Below are 19,029 nucleotides of genomic sequence, written 5' to 3'. Positions count from 1 at the left end.
TGCCGAAGATAAACACCACCGCGAATTCCACTACGAATCACTCTATCGCCAATCGCGTCGATCTCAACGATTTCACCATAAGTTCAAACAAAAATATTACTAAATCTTCGATTTCCTTATCTGACAATGCAATTATTTTCGACGTAATTCTTCAAACATTTCTTCTGTAACGTAATTACTAGAGTTGTAAATATTATTCAAATATGTATGTGAGAAATTTTATTAAAATTCACAAAGACTGTACAAAATACCATCCATGATTTAGTGGAATTATAACTTCTTCTGTAAAGTATTCGAAATTCAGAGTCGAATTTTGTATTTTCTTTGCATCAAGAAAAAGGAGAATTTATTCTAAACTTGTTTTGAATCTAGGAACATTTGAATTCTAAAAGATTCTAACATTTGTTACGTAATTGCATAAGAGTTGTGAGAATGAGTTACTATTCATAGCCACCTATCGCCTAGTACTGAAATTATTGTCATAGTTTCATATGAGCCGATAACCTACAAAGGATAGTTAGGAGACGGGTAAAGCTCGCGTAGCCGATTGCTTCGAACCCTTGTCGCTGCATTTTCCATTTGCTGCCAAGAAAATGGCGTCTCTCACGGGTGTTCGTCTTTTAACGAGGAATGCCGGTAGTCTTAGAAATTCGATCAGTCGATTTCGTTTACGGGGAGCCGTCACGCAACTTCAATTAAATGAAAGGTCATTTCATTTTAAAAGACAAAGTGCCATCACGTTTCTACCGCAGGTAAACACTGTCGCCGTTTGCTACACTTCTTCTAAACCTTCCCTAATGGTCCGTACGATGTGTTTTAAATTGCGTATTATGTAACTGAAAGGAATCGCGTTTTAACAGAATATGGTATATGGACGCTGATTCAATCAGTGTAATCGATTTAACATGTCACGGTTTTAATCAGTTTCGAAACACGCGACTATTATGAACTTTATTCTTCTGACACTGATGAGTGTGCTTAATTTTGTTGATACTGATTAAATTTCCAGAAGACACTCGTCACATGTTTATAATATGCAGTTGTAATTGTGTCTTACCATGCCTGTTACTTAATATTGTATCTTTTCACAATTTCTTTCATGTCTGTCTTGAGATAAACATGGAGTTATATGAATCATTATAATATTGTGTATTATTTAACAACATACAGGTAAAGATTGAGAATATTCGTGCATATTCCTCACAACCTGATATTAAGAAGATTGAGGACCGTGTGTTAAAAGTGGTTGCAGCCTATGATAAAATATCTGCTGATAAGGTTACACATTTTATATAGAATATTGTTTTACAGGGCATAACAGACACACGAGTCAAGCAGGTGCGCCAGTACAGCGGAAAACTACCATTAACAATTGACTTTATTCGCCAGCGAGTACTTTTGGTACTCAATCTCTATGATAAAATTGATCCTAAGAAGGTATCTATTTGCCACAAGATGATATGGTATGGAAGATACTTGTGAAGATGTTTTTACAAATGTATCGAATCAATTCAATAATTAAGTGATGTTTTATCAATCAGTCAACTATTTTGTGCAGGAGTTGGACTCTACATTTGTCAAAATGTCTTGATAGATAACTTCTCAGAAACGTTAAGATCAATTAACATCTCGCTTGAATCGTGGGGTCTTTGCTCAAAACTGATATGTAAATTGACTGCTCTAGAAAAGAAAATTTCGTCTCTACTAGTATTTCTACCAATTACATATCAGTTGTCTAGATATTTTCATTGATGTATAGACCATAACTAATGAAATTTGAAATCCTGTACAGCTTACCATGGACTCCCATTTTATAAATGATCTGGGCTTGGATTCATTGGATCATGTAGAAATTATAATGGCAATGGAAGATGAATTTGGTTTTGAAATACCAGACATGGATGCAGAGAAATTGTTCAAGCCAGCGGACATTGTGCGTTACGTCGCGGACAAAGAAGACATTTATGAATAAACTCTGTAATTTATAATAATGAATTAGTGAATTCTTTTCATTTTCTAAATATTGTACAAAAAGAAAAAAAACCGAGCAAATGAATTTTATCACTGCTTCATCGGTCATCACCAACTTCTGTTTCCCTTGTATATATAAACTAACGATTGTTATAAAAATAAAGCTAGTTATTAGATTAAAATCTGATCGTATGAATATCCTACATTTATACGAAAGATTATTAATAGAAACTACATTTCGTTTGAAAGTACCTGTTTTGTTTTCAAACGAATAGCAATGCCACCATGCGGCAGCGCTGTGGACGGTGTCGCTACTGTCCAGGCAGACATTACGGACGCAGATCTTTTCTTGTTTGATATCTGATTGAATGTACACGCTGATCAAGTGCAATAACTGGCACAATGAAGATGGCGGACGCACCTACGATTCTTAGAAGAAATAGGCCCGGGACAAAAGCAAAGGTTAATAATGATGTTATTTTCATTAATGATTTGCTGTCTCCATATATTTGACACCATTATTTGATAAATATCCCATACCACGCAACGTACTTGCAAAAATATTCAAAAACATCCCCGACACATTCAATGAAAATCAATGAACAGTATTTACGAATGAATATTTACACACATATTATTTTACTTCGACGATATTGTATACTTATTAGTGTACAAAAGTGTTCAACACTATTTCAACTTATTTATGGATTATAAATATATGTACATCTTGATACTCCACAGACATAAACTTTGACAAATAACAACAGAGTATATTTACTATTTCGTAATAGTAGGATGATTGTAAAAATAATACCTTAGTATTACACATGACATGTAGCATTGTCAGACCTAACCCAGGTTTCTTTTTTTCTGCAATCTTTTTAATTGGAGATTTTAACTGTTTAGGATTTCTGTAGGTGGCCTGATGAACCATTTGAAGAAATGGACAGCACACTGGCTGTGCAACAATATATCCAACAGATGATCAGAAGAGACCCTTCTAATGTTGATTTAATACTTAAAATGCCAGATGCACAAGATGAAGCTGTATGGAAATATGAGCATCTTAGACAATTTTGTATGGAACTTAATGGTTTAACAGTTAGATTGCAAAAGGAATGTCATCCTGAAACTTGTACTCAAATGACAGCTACTGAACAATGGATATTTTTGTGTGCTGCACATAAAACACCTAAGGAATGTCCGGCTATTGATTACACACGGCATACATTGGAGGGAGCAGCATGTTTACTAAATAGTAATAAATATTTTCCCAGCAGGTAATTAGTAAATTACTACATAGAATTATAGAAAGATAAAAAATGATAGCTTATTTTTATGTACCTAAATTTGTTTCAGAGTAAGCATCAAAGAATCGTCAGTAGCTAAACTTGGGTCAGTTAGTCGCAGAGTATATAGAATATTTTCTCATGCATATTACCATCACAGAACAATATTTGATGAATTTGAAAATGAAACTTTCTTATGCCTCAGGTAATTAACTACAATCCAATAAATGTGATGTTAAACCACAAATTATAGTTACTTAAGCCTTTTTGTTACAGGTTTACAGTATTTGTAACCAAATATAGCTTGATGTTAAAGGAAAGTTTAATAGTGCCGATTATGGAAGAAGATGGAGCAACAGAGAGTGAAGCCTAGGGCTTGAATGTCTATTTATATTGCCCAAAAACGATTTGTCAGATTTAACAAGATCATTGGTTATTAATATATTGCTGAATTCCCTCTTGACGTAGTTCCAAATGTGACAAGAGTATTGGAAAGGGGTCAGTAATTATTCCATTTAAATTGTATTTTAAATTTTCAAATTTATCATTAGAATTTTTTAAATATATTGTATAAAACAATTGTTTATGCTTAATGATCTTCACTACAGTATTCATTTGCTATTAACACATAAGATTTCAAACAAATGAGATAAATAAAAAAAAAACCTGAAAAAAACTGTTACACTCTTCTATACAGAGATGCACTTCTTATAAAAAATTATGTTTTTTTACATGTTATATTAAACTTGAAATAATTCTACGTTATTAAATTTGGGTCGATACATTATGAAATATTTCTTTCGTGTGTTTATATTCTGAATGTAATAAAACAGTTCCGGTGTTTTCCAGAAACTGGATTTTAATGAATGTCGCCTATATAAGTGTCGAATATGTAGCAACAGATTATAATCATAGCTTAAACAATTATGTAACATACTCATAGTCACACTCAATTATTAATAATCAATTTATACAGTATATTATGAATGGCAGTGATGATAATAAATATCATAGTATTCTTATTTATATTGTATTTATCTCAAATAGTATTGGAGTTTGTACGTTAAGCTTTTTGTTAATAAATGTTGTATTTTTATTTACATAAAGACAATGATACAACCCTGCATATTGTCAGGGTTCTCACAGTTATAAAAATTAGATTAGAAAATATTAAAAAAATGCTCGGCTATTTTATGGATTTATTTTAGAGTCGTTCATTATTTTTTTAATTAATTCATTAAATGTTGGAACTATTTCTAGTCTAAATAATACAATGTGTATGTTTTCAATTACGTACTGCGTTTATCGCGTTAGTTAAGTTACATTTTATTGACCGGGAGAAAAAAAATAGTATTTCAAATTCATTTGAAAATGGCTATAAAAAATGGGATTTCTCCTTATTTTTTTATCATTATAATTATTATCTTTCAAGACGAATACTCGAAAGTATTTTCTGGTCCTTTGACTGACTAAAGCAATATCAGTGCCGGAAGATTAGCTACATCACTGCCGAACACATGAACTCCAATACGGCTACTTTGTCAATAATTCAATACAAATTGAAAAAAATCAAATATACCGTTCAACACTTTGTTTGATTGAAACATTTTGTAAATTTGGAAGAATTTGATACAATGTTATAAATTCGTCAGAATCATGCATACTTTATTGTAACATTGTGTATATATATATATTATTTGTAAATATGAAACTCGAAAGCGACACGTTCACCGAAAGATCGAAACAACAATAACAAATGGTTGCGTGATTATTTCTGTAACGAATGCACATGTACTAATGGAAAATAAACTTTTTACTTAATACGGATATTTGATTTGTATGCTTTGGAATCAATCGTGAAACTAAACGCATTGTTTTATCAGATGGTACTTGAACTCTTTGAAATTTACTTACAATATCCTTTTGATTCTTACTCCTTTTATTACGGATCAGCGTTTCTCCGTTTTTTATTTTTTTTCGACGGTACTTCCGCTCGCTGCTCTTTCTTTGGCCTCTTTTGACCAGTTCTCAATCCCATCGCTGCAAATTCTTCAGCGTCAATGGAGGTCACACTACTACTAGCTTCCTGTTTCGCACCTTCTTTTGCGTTCTTCGTTTCTTTGCCGTTTGAGAATTCTCCACAATCATTAGGCCCCTGATAACTATAAATCTCACATAATATTAAATGCACTGTAAAAAATGTATAAGTATCAAAGGTAGGACAAGATTAATTACCCAGGCTCTGACGTATCTTTTATCTCTTTTGCCAATAAAATATATACTTCTGGTACATGGCGCTGTTCCACGCTTGCGCCATTTTTATTCTCTGCTTTGGACTTTTGTGACCTGTAATTTACGTCTCAATTAATGAAAATAAAAAAAATTCGTTAATAAATTATACTACTTACTGAACATAACGTAATTTTGTGATTTGATGGAGTCCTTTTTGCTTCTTCTTAAAAAGCTCTGCACAAGAAATGGCTTTCCCAATCCCACAGCCAGCTGAGGTCCAAACAACGTTTTCGTAATTTGGAAATTCTTTTAGCGCATATCCAAGAACGTTTCTAATCTTTGTACCACTTTTTACCTGAAGCATTGGAATTAAATAATAAAATCAAGCTACATCTCACCATTTCCTTTTAAAATTCTGTCGACATACGCGCATTAGAAGATATTTTTTTGGTAAATTCGGTATAGGAATTCCAGAGTCTAATGGCTCATCCTCCAAGTTCTTTGTCCACTTTCTTTTCTTCATTTTTAGTTTACCCATCTGAAGAAAAAAAAAAAAAAAAAAATGTAAATAAGTGATAACTGCGAGGAAGCTTCTCCCTTTTAGGATTCAAGAATTCAAACGAGTAGTGCCATTTTAAAGGAGGGGAGAGAATTCGTATCTTTTCGTCAGTGGGTCACCAATTCCATTCTTCAGCATGCTTTTGTTGAAACCATTGATAGAGAGACCTAAGTCTCTTAAACTGCTTAGACTTAAAAAAAATATAAAGTATCCAAATCTAAAAACCTTCAGTGATGTGCCTTCGGCGCAGGCAGGAACAAAAGTGAACAGTCGTCTCATACTAAACTTAGCATTGACCTCTAGTCCGTATACAAAAACTTGAAGGAGGGGCGCGAGTAACTACCTGTTACTGAGTCTCGCGCGCCTAATCCTCAGGTACACAAGTACCCCCTCTCCAACAGCGAACCCATCACACAAATACAATAAATCTACTACTCTAATATCACCTATAATCAGGCTCTCCCTTTCAATTTCAAAGATCGTCAATTAATAGCGTCAAAGGAAGTAGGACGTCCCTCGAAACTTGCCGGCCGATATAATTTCCGGAATTCCGACGGCGAGCTTGGAAAAAGCATCCACGGGGTGAGGAAAGGGAGAGGTAGACCGCGTGGAAAGCCCCATCAATATTTTCCAATCAGCATTCGATTGCACGGTACGAACCCCCTACCCGACTGGCTTCTTCGAAGGGGTGTGCAACGGGGGTCGCAGAGTGGGCGTATATGGTGGTGGTATGCGACATAGCCGGCATAGCGCCGCGACGCCACGACGCCATATTGCATTATTAAGCACCCCGACCGGTCCCTCGCCCCTGCATTCCAGCATTATGAACGTTTTTATCCCTAAAGGGCGTCGTTTTACTCTCGCTATCTGAAGTATTTAACCAGCGGCAACTTTGGGTTTGCTGCTATTATTTCAGCAATTGTCCCTTTATGTTCAATTACCCCTTTTCTTCTAGGAAATCACGCTGGTACCCTCTTGAAATGGTGGTTCGCTAAACGAACCACCTTAGCAGCGATCGATTCCCTTTAAAGATTCAACCGGTGACTGGCTTGAAAGTACCCCTAGTTCCGTGTCTAGGCAGAAATCATTATTTGTCCTATATCGGTGGTCAACTGGCTCTCCAAGTTGCTGGCCAAGCGATCACAGATAGTCGCGTCTCTTTTGCATCGCCAAGACTCGATTCTTTAGAACTCTAGTAGAAGTAGAGCAGTGTCGAATTTGGAGTAGCACTCCTTTTCTGGAGCAAGTGTCGTCGTTCACTTTGAGTGAGGAAAGAATCAAATTTTGAGCAGACAATGTCGTTAATGTGCGTTGGATTCCGGAAAAACTGAGAGGAAAGGTCAAGGATTTCGACCATCTTCGGTGCATCGTTTCTTGAGGCTTCTATCGGTGGAAAGAATCCAGGGACCGTTTCTGCGTCTGACATCCTTTTAACGATGCCTATGCGCCCTTTCTTCAGCGTAATAAACCATCGTACGCCTCGGGTAGCTCCGTTTCCAATTTATTCGAGTGGCCAACTCTTCTATGATGAGGACGCTCGACGGTTCCGCCGCGAATGAACCAAGAACCGTTTCGAGAACTTTTCCACCCTCCTCCCAAAGAGAATTCTCTCGCGGCTGGTCTTTCGAACGATCGCACGCATATTTCCGAGTCGATCAGCCTGCGAAATGAGATATCCTTTGGAAAGTTTCACTCCCTCCATGTCTATTGTTTCCCCGTGCCTTCGAGGGATGTCCCCATGACAGCATCGATCACTTATTTCTTTAGACTTATTTAGCCAACGACTGGTATCTCTTTTGGCTGGGAGAAGGGGAGGGCGGTTAATCAAATTCCACGGGGTGAGTCAGCGAGTTACGAGCATCATTTTCTATGATCATTTCGAAAGTTTGGGTTTGAAGACAGCTGCCACCAAACGTCACTTTTCTCTCGCCCTATCGGCGACACACGGTCCTTTCAATGAAATCCTGCCCAATTTGACGACTGCCATCGCGAATAACCATCGTTGAACGAAGATGAAAAAGTGAGCCCCGTGAGAAAGTCGCGTAACTATTAAAGTTTGGAATAAGAAGCAAGAATGAGCTGGCTGGAACGCAGGAGAACCAAACGTCAGCTTTCCACGTGTCTATTTCGAACATCCCCTTGACGGAAATTGTCCTAGCTCGTGCATAGATCCGCCCATCTCCTCTGTTCCTCTCGAGGATCCTCCAAGTAGATCCCACGGAAGGACGCGTTTGCGCAGGACTCGGGGCTCCTTTCGCCTAGATCCTCGATATATCCGCGCCGGTTGCCGGAACTCAGGATTGTTCGGTGGTGGCTCATTCGACGTGGACTGATTCCAACTCGTCCTCTTGTCTAGCAACAGGTAGGACTGGCGGAGACTACAGACGACGAACTCAGTGAAGCCGTGAGGATCTTACGGTTGGTTTCCTGGAAAAGTGTTCTTGTGGGAGTGGAGATATTTGGGAAATTCTTTCGGCTATTTCAGGAATTTCTCTTTGACCATAGTATCGCCCTTAATGTCAGGAAGTTTGGAATCACTGTGAATCAAGAGGAGAATTCATTAAGCAATGAAATTTAAATATTGTAGGATCGTAGTTTGGAAAAGGCAGAGAAAAATTGATTGACTTTATGAAATAGATTAAAATATTATGCGATTTGTGTTAACTCCAAACCAGAGGAATTTTATAAGAAATTGACAAGTGATTCCAAGCTTTTAGTTACCAGTGTCAAGTGGAGAATTCTCTAAGACAGTCTAAGAACTAATCGGAAGATCCTTGGTCTACTTTAGAAGGTAATGAAATCTATACATTTCAAAGATCCTTCGAAGAACGAAATCGTCATGGACATCCAGGAGTTTTGTGTTCGTGGTAAAGAGATGGTGGAGTACATTTGCGAATTCATGAGCAATATCCATAACCGAAGAGTGACACCAGACGTGGGTCCTGGGTATTTGCGACCCCTCTTACCCTCGGAGGCCCCACAGCAGCCGGAGGCTTGGGAGGACATTATGAAGGATGTCGAATCGAAGATCATGCCTGGAGTAAGCGACAAAAACAATAACTCTTTGATAATCCTCTGCCAATCGAATATAAAATGTGTTATAACTTAGGGAATCTGTATTTGCAGATCACCCATTGGCAACATCCAAGATTTCACGCGTACTTTCCCGCAGGAAATTCATTTCCATCAATCCTGGGTGACATGTTGTCTGACGCGATAGGTTGCATTGGGTTTTCGTGGGTGAGTGGAAAGATTCTTCCAGAGGATGTTTTTCTTGGTCAGATTAGGGTGTGAATTCCAACAACGTTGGAGTGATGGATCGAAATTGCTGTTTGCTCGATCATCTCCCTGTTTCTTATTTGTTCTAGGCAGCCAGTCCTGCTTGCACTGAGCTGGAAACGATAGTCTGTGATTGGTTTGGTAAATTCATGATATTTTTGAGATGAACCTTCGTGAATGTTAAGAAATTCAAGCAACTTCTTAATACTCTAGGTAAAGCCATCGGCCTACCAACAGATTTCCTCTACTTTAGCCCTGGTAGCAAAGGAGGAGGTGTGATACAGGTAATCTGTGCTGTAATTTTCTATGAAGAACTCTTGAGAGAATTATTTGACTATTCTGCAGGGTTCGGCTTCAGAGTGCATCTTAGTGTGCATGCTGGCAGCAAGGGCGCAAGCGATAGCAAGACTCAAGGAATCACCAGCGCACTCTCATTTAGACGAAACGGCTCTTCTTGGGAAGCTGATGGCCTATTGTAGCCGTGAAAGTCACAGCTCTGTCGAGAAAGATGCGATGATATGCTTCGTGAAGCTGCGGATCCTAGAGCCTGACGAGAAGAGCGTTCTTCGTGGTGAAACTCTGCGCCAGGTACAATTGCCATTTTTTTATCATAGCGTTGCATACTCTACTTGGTTAAATACGCTTGTGATAGGCGATAGAAGCTGACACCGCCGAGGGCTATATCCCTTTTTTCGTTTCTACCACTCTTGGCACTACTGCTTGTTGTTCCTTCGACAACTTGAAGGAGATAGGACCAGTTTGTAAAAAATACCCAGGTGTAAGTTCATTAGATCAAAATGATTGAACTTTCAACAGACAGGGACCTCTTGAAGAACTAAAATTTCATTATTCACAGGTGTGGTTGCACGTGGACGCAGCGTATGCAGGCAACGCCTTCATCTGTCCCGAGCTAAAGTATCTGATGGCTGGTGTCGAATACGCAGACTCCTTCAACACCAATACTAACAAATTTCTACTGACCAATTTCGATTGCTCTTGTCTATGGGTCAGGGACAGGTTCAAGCTAACTAGTGCGCTCGTTGTTGATCCTCTCTATCTTCAGCACACTCATGCAGACACAGCCATTGATTACAGGTGACACCCTCCGCCTTTCTAAAACTTTTCTGTAGCTTTTAATTTAGAGATTTGTTCCATTTTATATGTATTATTATACTTTTTGAATGTTGATAGACACTGGAGCATACCACTGAGCCGACGCTTTCGTTCCCTGAAATTGTGGTTCGTCATGAGGAACTATGGAATATCAGGTCTTCAGGCTTATATTCGAAATCACGTCCAGCTGGCGAAAAAATTCGAAGCTCTGGTCAGGAAGGACGCTAGATTTGAAATTTGCAACGAAGTTGTGGTAAGTAGTCCACAAAAAGCAAATTCTTTGACTTGTAAGAGATCTAGATATAAGTATTTAATATAGCTAACAAGATGCTGAAATTTTTCAGTTGGGCTTAGTGTGCTTCCGCGCCAAAGGCTCCGACAAACTGAACCAAAAGCTCCTGAGCACCATTAACGATTCAGGGAAACTGCACATGGTACCAGCCAGAGTGAATCAACGTTTTACGATCCGCTTTGCGCTTGCTGCACCTAATGCGACTGCCTCTGACGTCGGTGAGTAATCCTGTAATCCTTCATGGTAATTTCATAAATTTTAATTGTCCACACATTTATTTAACGCTATAGATATTGCGTGGAGTATTATAACAGACTACCTGGCTGAGTTACTAGAGTCCAAGGTGAGAAGAATCACTGAATCCTCTTCTTTTTTGTTCTCGTCCTTGATATTCTAAGTTCTTCACCTGTGGCTTCTTTCTGAATTCTAGGACGTGATGGACGAACTAGCAGATATTCGAGAAAAGAAGAGGAAAGCTACTTTGGAGCAGAGAAGGTCCTTCTTTGTTCGCATGGTGTCTGATCCAGCAATTCAGCCAGGATTCACGAAAACCCCGAACAGGACAGGGGCGAAATTAGACACGCAGGCGACAATTGGTGGCATTGGATCAAATCCTCATACTACTACGTAAGAAACAGCTGTTTTTTTCCTTCAAATATGAAAGAATAAAACTGTTCAATGAAACCCTGAGATTTTAGGCGTTCGTGGATATCATGGCCACTGGCCTACCTGATGCAGGCGAGGGATGCTGCTGATACTAGTGAACTATCTCTTAGGTACTGAATTAGTAAACAGTTGGTGAAAAATGAGAGAATCTTGAGCTAAACGTAGATACTGTTTTCTCAGATTTCGCCATCTGGACACTATGGTGCGCCTGAAAGCAGGTGGTACCGGAAGTCGCCGTGGCAGCAGCAATGGTTGCAGCCCAGAGCCATCGCCATCAGGTTCGCCTTCTCGCGGAAGATCACCGAACGGCAGAACGTAAATCGTTTCGATCCAACTACTTTCCAGTACTTCTCCAGGTGCATCGATCGGAACTGAAGTCTCACAGCAACGAAAGAGGATTATTCCTATCTAAAAGATTGCAAATCAAGTCTTTAAGAACGTTCACAAGTCTTTCAAAAAATCAGAGAATTCTCTCGAATTGTTTAGTCACGAAAGAGCAAGGATAGCGTGAAAATCGATCGATAGCTCGTATCCCTTGGCATCAGTCTACTTTCAATTATAAATTTTCGGTACTCTGTATAATAGCAAACAATTTATCTCCTCGACGATGGTAGCAACTGGAAGGAGGCCCTTGCTAAATACAAGTACATCTTCTTTACTTGCTTATCGATCTGTTTATGTAAGTGTGCTCTCTTTGGATCGCGATAGAATCACGCGGTGCATGTGTAAACAGTATATGTATAATATACTACACGGTAAATGATTTCTTTGTTAAGAAAAAATAGTAATGATTCATCAGCATCCAAAGAGGATCCTTATTGTTAATCCTCGCGAATCATAGGGGAGAAACAATTTGGTGGCACACCAAAAGGAAGTCGGAAAAAGGTCACGAAGAAGCTGCGGGTCATGCGATCGAAGAGGCTGGGGTCACGAGAGTGAGTGATGCACCTGGATGGTCCATTTGCTGGTCTGGCCACAAGTTTCCAGACCTCGTTTTGCGTTCAGCGATCCAAGCAACCGTGACATTTGTTCGATTCTATTTTAATTCACACGATTCTTCGACGCACGGAAAAGCCAGATTATCACGGGCGTATACGTGATCGATAGATCATAAATCTCGTTGGAAGGTACTACGTCAACATGCGCCAGCGTAATCAACTTACGCGAAGAATCATTATGCACGTGATACTGTTCGTTCTTATTGCGTTCGTAACATTGGGAATCAACGAAAATGCAGCTTCGAGGGAGAATTGTGTAAAAGTAATTGAACACCCTTATCGCGCCCCCTCAATTACGTCTAACATATGTCCTGCTCAAGTTAGAGAAGAATATTAATTAGAGAGTGTCTACTCGAGTGACTGCATTGCTCTGATCTCCAACATGCTACGTAATTCAGATATTCAATAAAGATATAAGTATATCAAACGCTCACTGATTAAAATCTCTAACATACCATAAGAATCCCACTAAACACAGAGTACTTCTGATTCCCACGTCTCCAGTGAATTCCTAATCATTTGAAACAGCTTATTTATTTCTCCTCCATGAAGTTTCACCTCGAGCTTCCTCGAATCAATAGCAAATGCATATAATAGTTCGAAGAAAAAGGGAGTTTGTGGTGGGATTAATTCATGGCAATCGGCCTCGGGCAACCTCGATCGAGAAATCCAATTCGAAAAGCCCGGACGCGAGGAGACCATGCGTGAAGGTGGCGACGAGGGAAAATGGTGATCACCTCGACACATGTGTGTGAATGTTACAAAGATTGACCGGTGACCTGTCACCGCTTCTCTACAGGGTGTTGTAAATGTAGGTGAAGAGTAAACGTCTATTTATAAACAAGGGAGGAGGGGGCGAGTTTACTCCCCGTGCATCATCGGCGACACACGCCAGGGCTTATTCAAGCACACCCCCCCTGAATACATCGCCATTGATGCCCGCTACTCTAAGGAGGGTGGCTACGAATTTTCGTTCAGATTTTCGAAATCGATTTGCCAAACTCTCCTACACAGAAGATCGATCGTCTTTTTCCAATTATTTGTTTCGTGAGATATATTATTTGGCGAACAATAAACGGTAAAAATAGAAGACTGAAGATACGAACATCTATAAAAAAAGAACAATATAATTTTGAGGAAGCATGAGTAGAATATTTTATGAAGAATAGTTTTAAATGTCTTAAACAGAAATGCAAAGTATACCTCTTCTAGAACACCAAGTCTGAATAATTATTTAGTGTCACAGAAAGTTTCTAACGTCGCGAACCACGAGAAAGCGGGCAAATGAACATTTTTTTACAATAATTAAAGCTCTGCCTTAATTTTATCTGCGTGAAGCAGGGATGTACAAAGTGGAGGCGCGCATAAAACTGACCGGCGCTTTGGCAGGTGCTACCAGTCTCTGTTCAAACGCGGTGCAAACCTGTTACGCGTTTCCTCCGAGGCGGTCGCGACAGTGAACACAATATCAATCGTTAACGCGGCCGAAAGGATACACCTGAAATTAATACATTGAACTATCGTCAAAGTGGATTGGTTTTTCATTTGATAGTAGCGTAAAGTGAGTGAAATAAATTTACAGTTGGGAGTTGTTGAGTTTAAAGCTGTAGGGTACCATGAGATGGAAGGCCTTTCGGCTTTGCTGATGCAGCATTTACTAATGACTCTGCACAAGCAAGAAATTTATACGTAATGTGAGACGTCTTACTCTTTAAACGACGAAACTGAGGAAAACGAAAGTAATTGTAGATATTTCCATTCAAAAGTTGAGAAATATTCCTCCCACTCCATGGTGCTCTTTAATTTATAAACTTATTTTTACCCAGCTGCATTTTATTCGCAATACTTCTTTTCTCGTTGACGTAAATTCCATTCCTTTGGCCGATAAAAGGCATCAAAAATTGCCACGATCACGTACGCGTGAACGTGCCGAATCGTGCCACATTTTGTGGAGCGCGTTAACATGCACGTTAACAATTGCATTCCAGCGGGCGACTATCATGAACATCGATGAATTTCAAGTGCGCGGCAAGGAGATGATCGAATACATCTGTGAGTACCTCCGCACTCTGGAGGGGAAGAGGGTAACCGCGAATGTGGACCCCGGTTATCTGAGGCCCATGTTACCCAAAGAGGCGCCAGCAAAAGGAGAGTCATGGGACGCCATCATGAGGGACGTCGACAGCAAGATAATGCCCGGGGTGAGTGTCAGGCTCGATTATCGATTCCGACCTCTTTCGATGTTAATAATATTCGCGAATACGAGAAAATAGTGGAAAAGGTAGCCGACCGTGAACCGAAGCGATCCATCCACCGTGCGACTATTTTCTGCTCTACCTTCTCTTGTTGTGTCGTTAGGAACGATTAAGGAGCTACATAATAGATGGACTTAAAAGATATGCTCATATCCTGGAACATCCAAATATCGTGTTAAAACTTCGCACAAACGAAAAACTTAAGAATTACAAAACATTCCTCTTTTCAGATCACTCACTGGCAGCATCCACGTTTTCACGCCTACTTCCCAGCGGGGAACTCATTCCCCTCAATCCTGGGAGACATGTTATCCGATGCGATTGGGTGCATAGGCTTCTCCTGGGCAGCCAGCCCAGCTTGCACAGAATTAGAGACGATTGTTCTAGACTGGTACGCCAAGGCGATCGACCTTCCTTCAGAGTTCCTAGCCGAGCATAAGAGCTCAAAGGGTGGGGGAGTGATTCAGGGGTCCGCCTCGGAGTGCATTTTGGTTACTATGTTGGCGGCTCGCACCCAAGCGATCAGGACCCTGAAAGAACAGGACCCCAACACCGAAGACTCGGCCTTCTTGCCAAGATTGGTGGCCTATTGTTCCACGGAAGCTCACTCCTGCGCGGAGAAGGCTGCGATGATCAGTCTGGTGAAACTACGCGTTTTAGAACCTGACGAAAAAGGCTCCCTTCGAGGTAAGCGACTAGAATCAGCGATTCGCGAAGACGTGGCCAATGGTTTGGTGCCCTTCTTCGTTTCCACTACTCTGGGTACCACTGGATCCTGCGCTTTCGATAATTTGGTTGAGATTGGACCCGTGTGCAAACTGTATCCTAACATTTGGCTGCACGTTGATGGCGCATACGCTGGCAACGCTTTCATTTGTCCTGAGATGAGGCCCCTAATGGCGGGCATCCAGCACGCAGACTCTTTTAACACGAATCCTAACAAGTGGCTGCTGGTTAACTTTGACTGTTCCTGCTTGTGGGTTCGGGACCGAGTAAAGCTGACTTCGGCTCTTGTCGTGGATCCTCTGTATCTGCAACACGCTAGATCAGGAGAGTCCATCGACTACCGCCACTGGGGAATTCCATTGAGCAGACGCTTCAGAGCACTGAAACTGTGGTTCGTCATGAGATCCTACGGAATCACTGGCCTCCAGAAGTACATAAGGAATCACATCAGGCTTGCCAGGCGATTCGAGAGCTTGATGAGGAAGGACAAGAGGTTCGAGATCACCAATGACGTTCGGGTAGGCCTGGTCTGCTTCAGGTTGAAGGAGAGCGATGAAATAAATCAGGAACTGTTGGCAAACATCAACGCCTCCGGCAGGCTCCACATGATCCCCGCTAGGGTGATGGGTAAATATATCATAAGATTCTGCGTGATCAAAGAGAACGCTAGCGATGAAGACATCGATTATGCCGTGGACGTGATCGAAGAGCACGCTACCGAAGTGATGCTCGCTCATTATGCGGGCACGGAGGATGAATTCAGGGCGAAAGGCCCCAAGAGTCCTGCCGCGCTGGATAAGAAATTGGTGCGCAAGTTCAGCTTCACCAGGAGCGTCACCAGAGACATTTATAAGCGATCCATCTCTAAGTCGAGCCTCCACGACGGCGCCACACCCATCATGGTTGTCGACGACAATTCACAGGTCGATACCATCGAGGAAGACGTGTTCTGCAACAGCAGGTAGACCGCGCCTCAGCTCACGGTGCCCAAGAGGAGGGACCAGCTGCTATCGCTGCCGTGAGCTGCTGACCATGATGATCGGTGTACTGTTGTTTCAGGTCGTGACGATCCCGATGATGATGATGATGATGATGATGATGATGATGATGATGATGATGATGATGATGATGATGATGGATGATGATGATGATGATGATGATGATACCCAGACGATTCGTGAATTGTGTGATGTAGAGAAAGCACTCGATAACTGGCCGTTCTCGTTTTGGAGTATCACGTGAATATAACAGTAAGTCCCGGATAACTGATATTTAATCCTGCTGGATATCTCTTGTACAATTTTTTTTCTTCAATTAAGTTTTACAGTCGATTTTGCATCTCTTATCTGCGGAGAGATTGTATCAGTTATTCAGGGCGTATTGTAACTGTTTCTTTTAAGGAATGATATTTGTAACGGTGGATCGATGTCAATGAATTCATTTAAAAAAGAAACAAACATGGACAATTTTGAAGAAGGAAAAGGAAATGTTGAAATTCGATGGCATACCTCTGATAGAACATTTCACTGGCTATTAGGTATTTGCAATGTTGATACAACTGCAGTTGTTTGGGAATTTGTCGCTCTGTGCACTATTTTATGCAACGTAAGTGCAACTTAACGATCGAAGCGAGAGATAACGTGCTGATGAAAACGTACATTAAGAATGTATAGGTTTTTTAAAAAACTGAAAGAATTACAAGAAAAAAATACGTAGCGTAAGCAATTTATCGATTCGTGTAACAAACCAAAGTATGTTAAAAAGTTAACACGTAGTTGTGCAAAGATAAGACTCACCGTTAAGTACATCGATTGTTTCTTAGGCTATCATATAGACACGTTAAATTATTTAATGAACGAATTATATGTATAAATTTAAATGATAGTTTCTAACTAAATTACCGTAATAATTAGATACGAGAAGGGATGACCTAAAAGTTAAAAACTGAAATTTCGTAGATCGATGCTGATTCTAATGTTAGATCGAGTGATCCACTTTCGGTGTTTTACTTCCAAAAACCGTGTTAACGTTTGGTTTTTTATCCAACACAATGCAACACAGAAGGTAAATTGAAATATTTATATTGTATGTAAATTTAATGTAATAAAATCACAATTCGTAAAAGAATAACTTTTTCTGTTCAATTTTATCTTCAAAGTCATCAACTCTGTAATGAAACTGTAACTGATTAATGATATTTATAATGGTAAGTACCAATAAGTTGATTCTAATAGCCAATTTGTATTAATAAGAAATTATCAGATGCCTAGGAGCCTCAAATTAAGCAACTAATTACTGGTAATTATTAATTTACCATGTAATTATAGGCAACTAAGTTATCAGTATTAAGAAATATATTGTCTTCACTCTTGAGGAATATTGTTTGACATTTATGATATGTTTTATATGTATATTTACTTATAAAAATATAAATTATAACTATAATAATTATTACATCTGTCCACACTGAGATATTGTAACAGGAATCTTTGGTTTATTGTTGGGTCCAGTTGGAACATTTTCTACTTTTCTCATAACTAGAAGTCCATCAATAACACGTCCAAAAACAACATGTTTACCATCCAGAAAATTACACTTGGCACATGTAATAAAAAACTGGCAACCGTTAGTGTCTTTACCACTATTGGCCATGGATAGTAATCCAGGTGAGTCATGTTTCAATGTAAAATTTTCATCAGGAAATGTTCCACCGCCATAGATGCTTATGACTCCAGTACCATCTCCATTTACAAAATCTCCACCCTGAATCATAAAGTCTTTAATAACTCTATGAAAAATGGCACCCTTAAAACCCAACGGGACGCCATCCTTTCTGTATTCTCCAGTACAAAATTGTCGGAAATTTTCTGACGTTTTTGGACACACGTCTTCGAAGAGTTCAAAGATCATTCGACCGATTTCGGTAGTGCCCACAGATACGTCGAAAAACACTACCGGGTTATTTGGATTTCGAAGTTGAGCTTGTATCTGATTCCAAGTAGGCATATTTGCAAAGTTCGTATGAAAACTTGAAGGCCTTTCTTTAATTCAATCAAAGGGAAATCGTGACAATATAACCTCTTCAACTTGCACAGATATCCACACGGTGTACAATTCAGGTTAAAATTACTTCGTTTCAAACCGTATCTTCTTTTTCATAGAGAACTTTTTATCCGATTTTATACAATCTCTTATGCAATTATAAAACATATACAGCATTAAGTAAACTTTTACTTTGAAGTATCAAGCACAGAATGATGTAAATATTGACTACACGTTTTCTCGTACGGTAGGATACGTAACGAAAAATATTAAATGTCTGATGTTATAGGTTATCGTTTGATTGAGAATGAAGTCTATAACGTATATCACCAATTAATCAATGAATTAATTCAAGTTCTTAAATGCAGAATATAGAAATATTGATATAAACTACTTTTCTAAGTTTTAAAATCACGTGTGCGTAAATGATGTTTTCACAATTTTCTATATACTAGTACTTACTTTTCTGTAGACTGTAGACAATTCAGTAAAACTTAATGAACTGATTCTTGAAATTTTTTAACACTTTTATACTAGAATCATAAAATTACTTAATTACGAGTAATTACAAAATGCTATTACTTATTTTATAAATTAAACGCGCACT

General features: G+C 39.3%; 6 protein-coding genes across 10 annotated transcripts; 4 read left to right on the top strand and 2 right to left on the bottom strand.

The window, feature by feature from the left end:
• Nucleotides 1-503: 503 nt before the first annotated feature.
• Nucleotides 504-2,072, top strand: Nd-acp (NADH dehydrogenase (ubiquinone) acyl carrier protein). Of its 2 annotated transcripts, none has more exons than XM_076377409.1 (3): nucleotides 504-752; nucleotides 1,312-1,437; nucleotides 1,793-2,072. In XM_076377409.1, the coding sequence occupies exons 1-3, from the start codon at nucleotides 594-596 to the stop codon at nucleotides 1,970-1,972; spliced, it is 465 nt and encodes a 154-aa protein (XP_076233524.1). In that variant the 5' UTR covers nucleotides 504-593; the 3' UTR covers nucleotides 1,973-2,072. The 2 variants fall into 2 exon arrangements, with proteins under 2 accessions (XP_076233524.1, XP_076233525.1); XM_076377410.1 differs by lacking the exon at nucleotides 1,312-1,437 and adding an exon at nucleotides 1,171-1,278.
• A 212-nt stretch (nucleotides 2,073-2,284) lies between these two features.
• Mob4 (MOB kinase activator 4) lies at nucleotides 2,285-5,087 on the top strand. Its single transcript, XM_076376319.1, has 4 exons — nucleotides 2,285-2,433; nucleotides 2,878-3,251; nucleotides 3,331-3,465; nucleotides 3,537-5,087. The coding sequence occupies exons 1-4, from the start codon at nucleotides 2,374-2,376 to the stop codon at nucleotides 3,631-3,633; spliced, it is 666 nt and encodes a 221-aa protein (XP_076232434.1). The 5' UTR covers nucleotides 2,285-2,373; the 3' UTR covers nucleotides 3,634-5,087.
• Nucleotides 5,088-5,201: 114 nt separating this feature from the next.
• On the bottom strand, nucleotides 5,202-19,025 carry Rpp25 (ribonuclease P protein subunit Rpp25). The gene is made up of 5 exons (XM_076376320.1): nucleotides 18,885-19,025; nucleotides 5,920-6,030; nucleotides 5,669-5,847; nucleotides 5,496-5,606; nucleotides 5,202-5,422 (listed from the first exon to the last, which is right to left on the bottom strand). Exons 2-5 carry the CDS (start codon nucleotides 6,028-6,030, stop codon nucleotides 5,203-5,205), a joined length of 621 nt encoding a protein of 206 aa, XP_076232435.1. The 5' UTR covers nucleotides 18,885-19,025; the 3' UTR covers nucleotide 5,202.
• LOC143177961 (aromatic-L-amino-acid decarboxylase) lies at nucleotides 8,097-12,820 on the top strand. Of its 2 annotated transcripts, none has more exons than XM_076376313.1 (14): nucleotides 8,097-8,413; nucleotides 8,868-9,091; nucleotides 9,178-9,291; nucleotides 9,420-9,471; nucleotides 9,544-9,614; nucleotides 9,676-9,918; nucleotides 9,983-10,108; nucleotides 10,187-10,425; nucleotides 10,522-10,696; nucleotides 10,788-10,953; nucleotides 11,026-11,078; nucleotides 11,166-11,362; nucleotides 11,434-11,511; nucleotides 11,582-12,820. In XM_076376313.1, exons 2-14 carry the CDS (start codon nucleotides 8,891-8,893, stop codon nucleotides 11,718-11,720), a joined length of 1,854 nt encoding a protein of 617 aa, XP_076232428.1. In that variant the 5' UTR covers nucleotides 8,097-8,413; nucleotides 8,868-8,890; the 3' UTR covers nucleotides 11,721-12,820. The 2 variants fall into 2 exon arrangements, with proteins under 2 accessions (XP_076232428.1, XP_076232427.1); XM_076376312.1 differs by having other exon boundaries at nucleotides 8,097-8,469.
• On the top strand, nucleotides 13,821-17,474 carry LOC143177963 (tyrosine decarboxylase). Of its 3 annotated transcripts, none has more exons than XR_013001686.1 (5): nucleotides 13,821-13,960; nucleotides 14,388-14,600; nucleotides 14,885-16,341; nucleotides 16,440-16,985; nucleotides 17,339-17,474. XR_013001686.1 is itself a non-coding variant. In XM_076376316.1 (4 exons), exons 2-4 carry the CDS (start codon nucleotides 14,400-14,402, stop codon nucleotides 16,444-16,446), a joined length of 1,665 nt encoding a protein of 554 aa, XP_076232431.1. In that variant the 5' UTR covers nucleotides 13,821-13,960; nucleotides 14,388-14,399; the 3' UTR covers nucleotides 16,447-17,459. The 3 variants fall into 3 exon arrangements, 1 of the variants encoding a protein (XP_076232431.1); XR_013001685.1 differs by having other exon boundaries at nucleotides 16,440-16,630; nucleotides 16,781-17,459; XM_076376316.1 differs by having other exon boundaries at nucleotides 16,440-17,459.
• On the bottom strand, nucleotides 17,682-18,759 carry LOC143177968 (peptidyl-prolyl cis-trans isomerase H). The gene has a single exon (XM_076376322.1). It carries the CDS (start codon nucleotides 18,384-18,386, stop codon nucleotides 17,832-17,834), a length of 555 nt encoding a protein of 184 aa, XP_076232437.1. The 5' UTR covers nucleotides 18,387-18,759; the 3' UTR covers nucleotides 17,682-17,831.
• Nucleotides 19,026-19,029: the final 4 nt, after the last annotated feature.

Source organism: Calliopsis andreniformis, chromosome 4, assembly GCF_051401765.1.
Source record: "Calliopsis andreniformis isolate RMS-2024a chromosome 4, iyCalAndr_principal, whole genome shotgun sequence".
NCBI classification, from domain to species: domain Eukaryota; kingdom Metazoa; phylum Arthropoda; class Insecta; order Hymenoptera; family Andrenidae; genus Calliopsis; species Calliopsis andreniformis.
The sequence above is the reverse complement of the archived record's forward strand: the minus strand, read 5'-3'. Positions and strand labels throughout refer to the sequence as shown.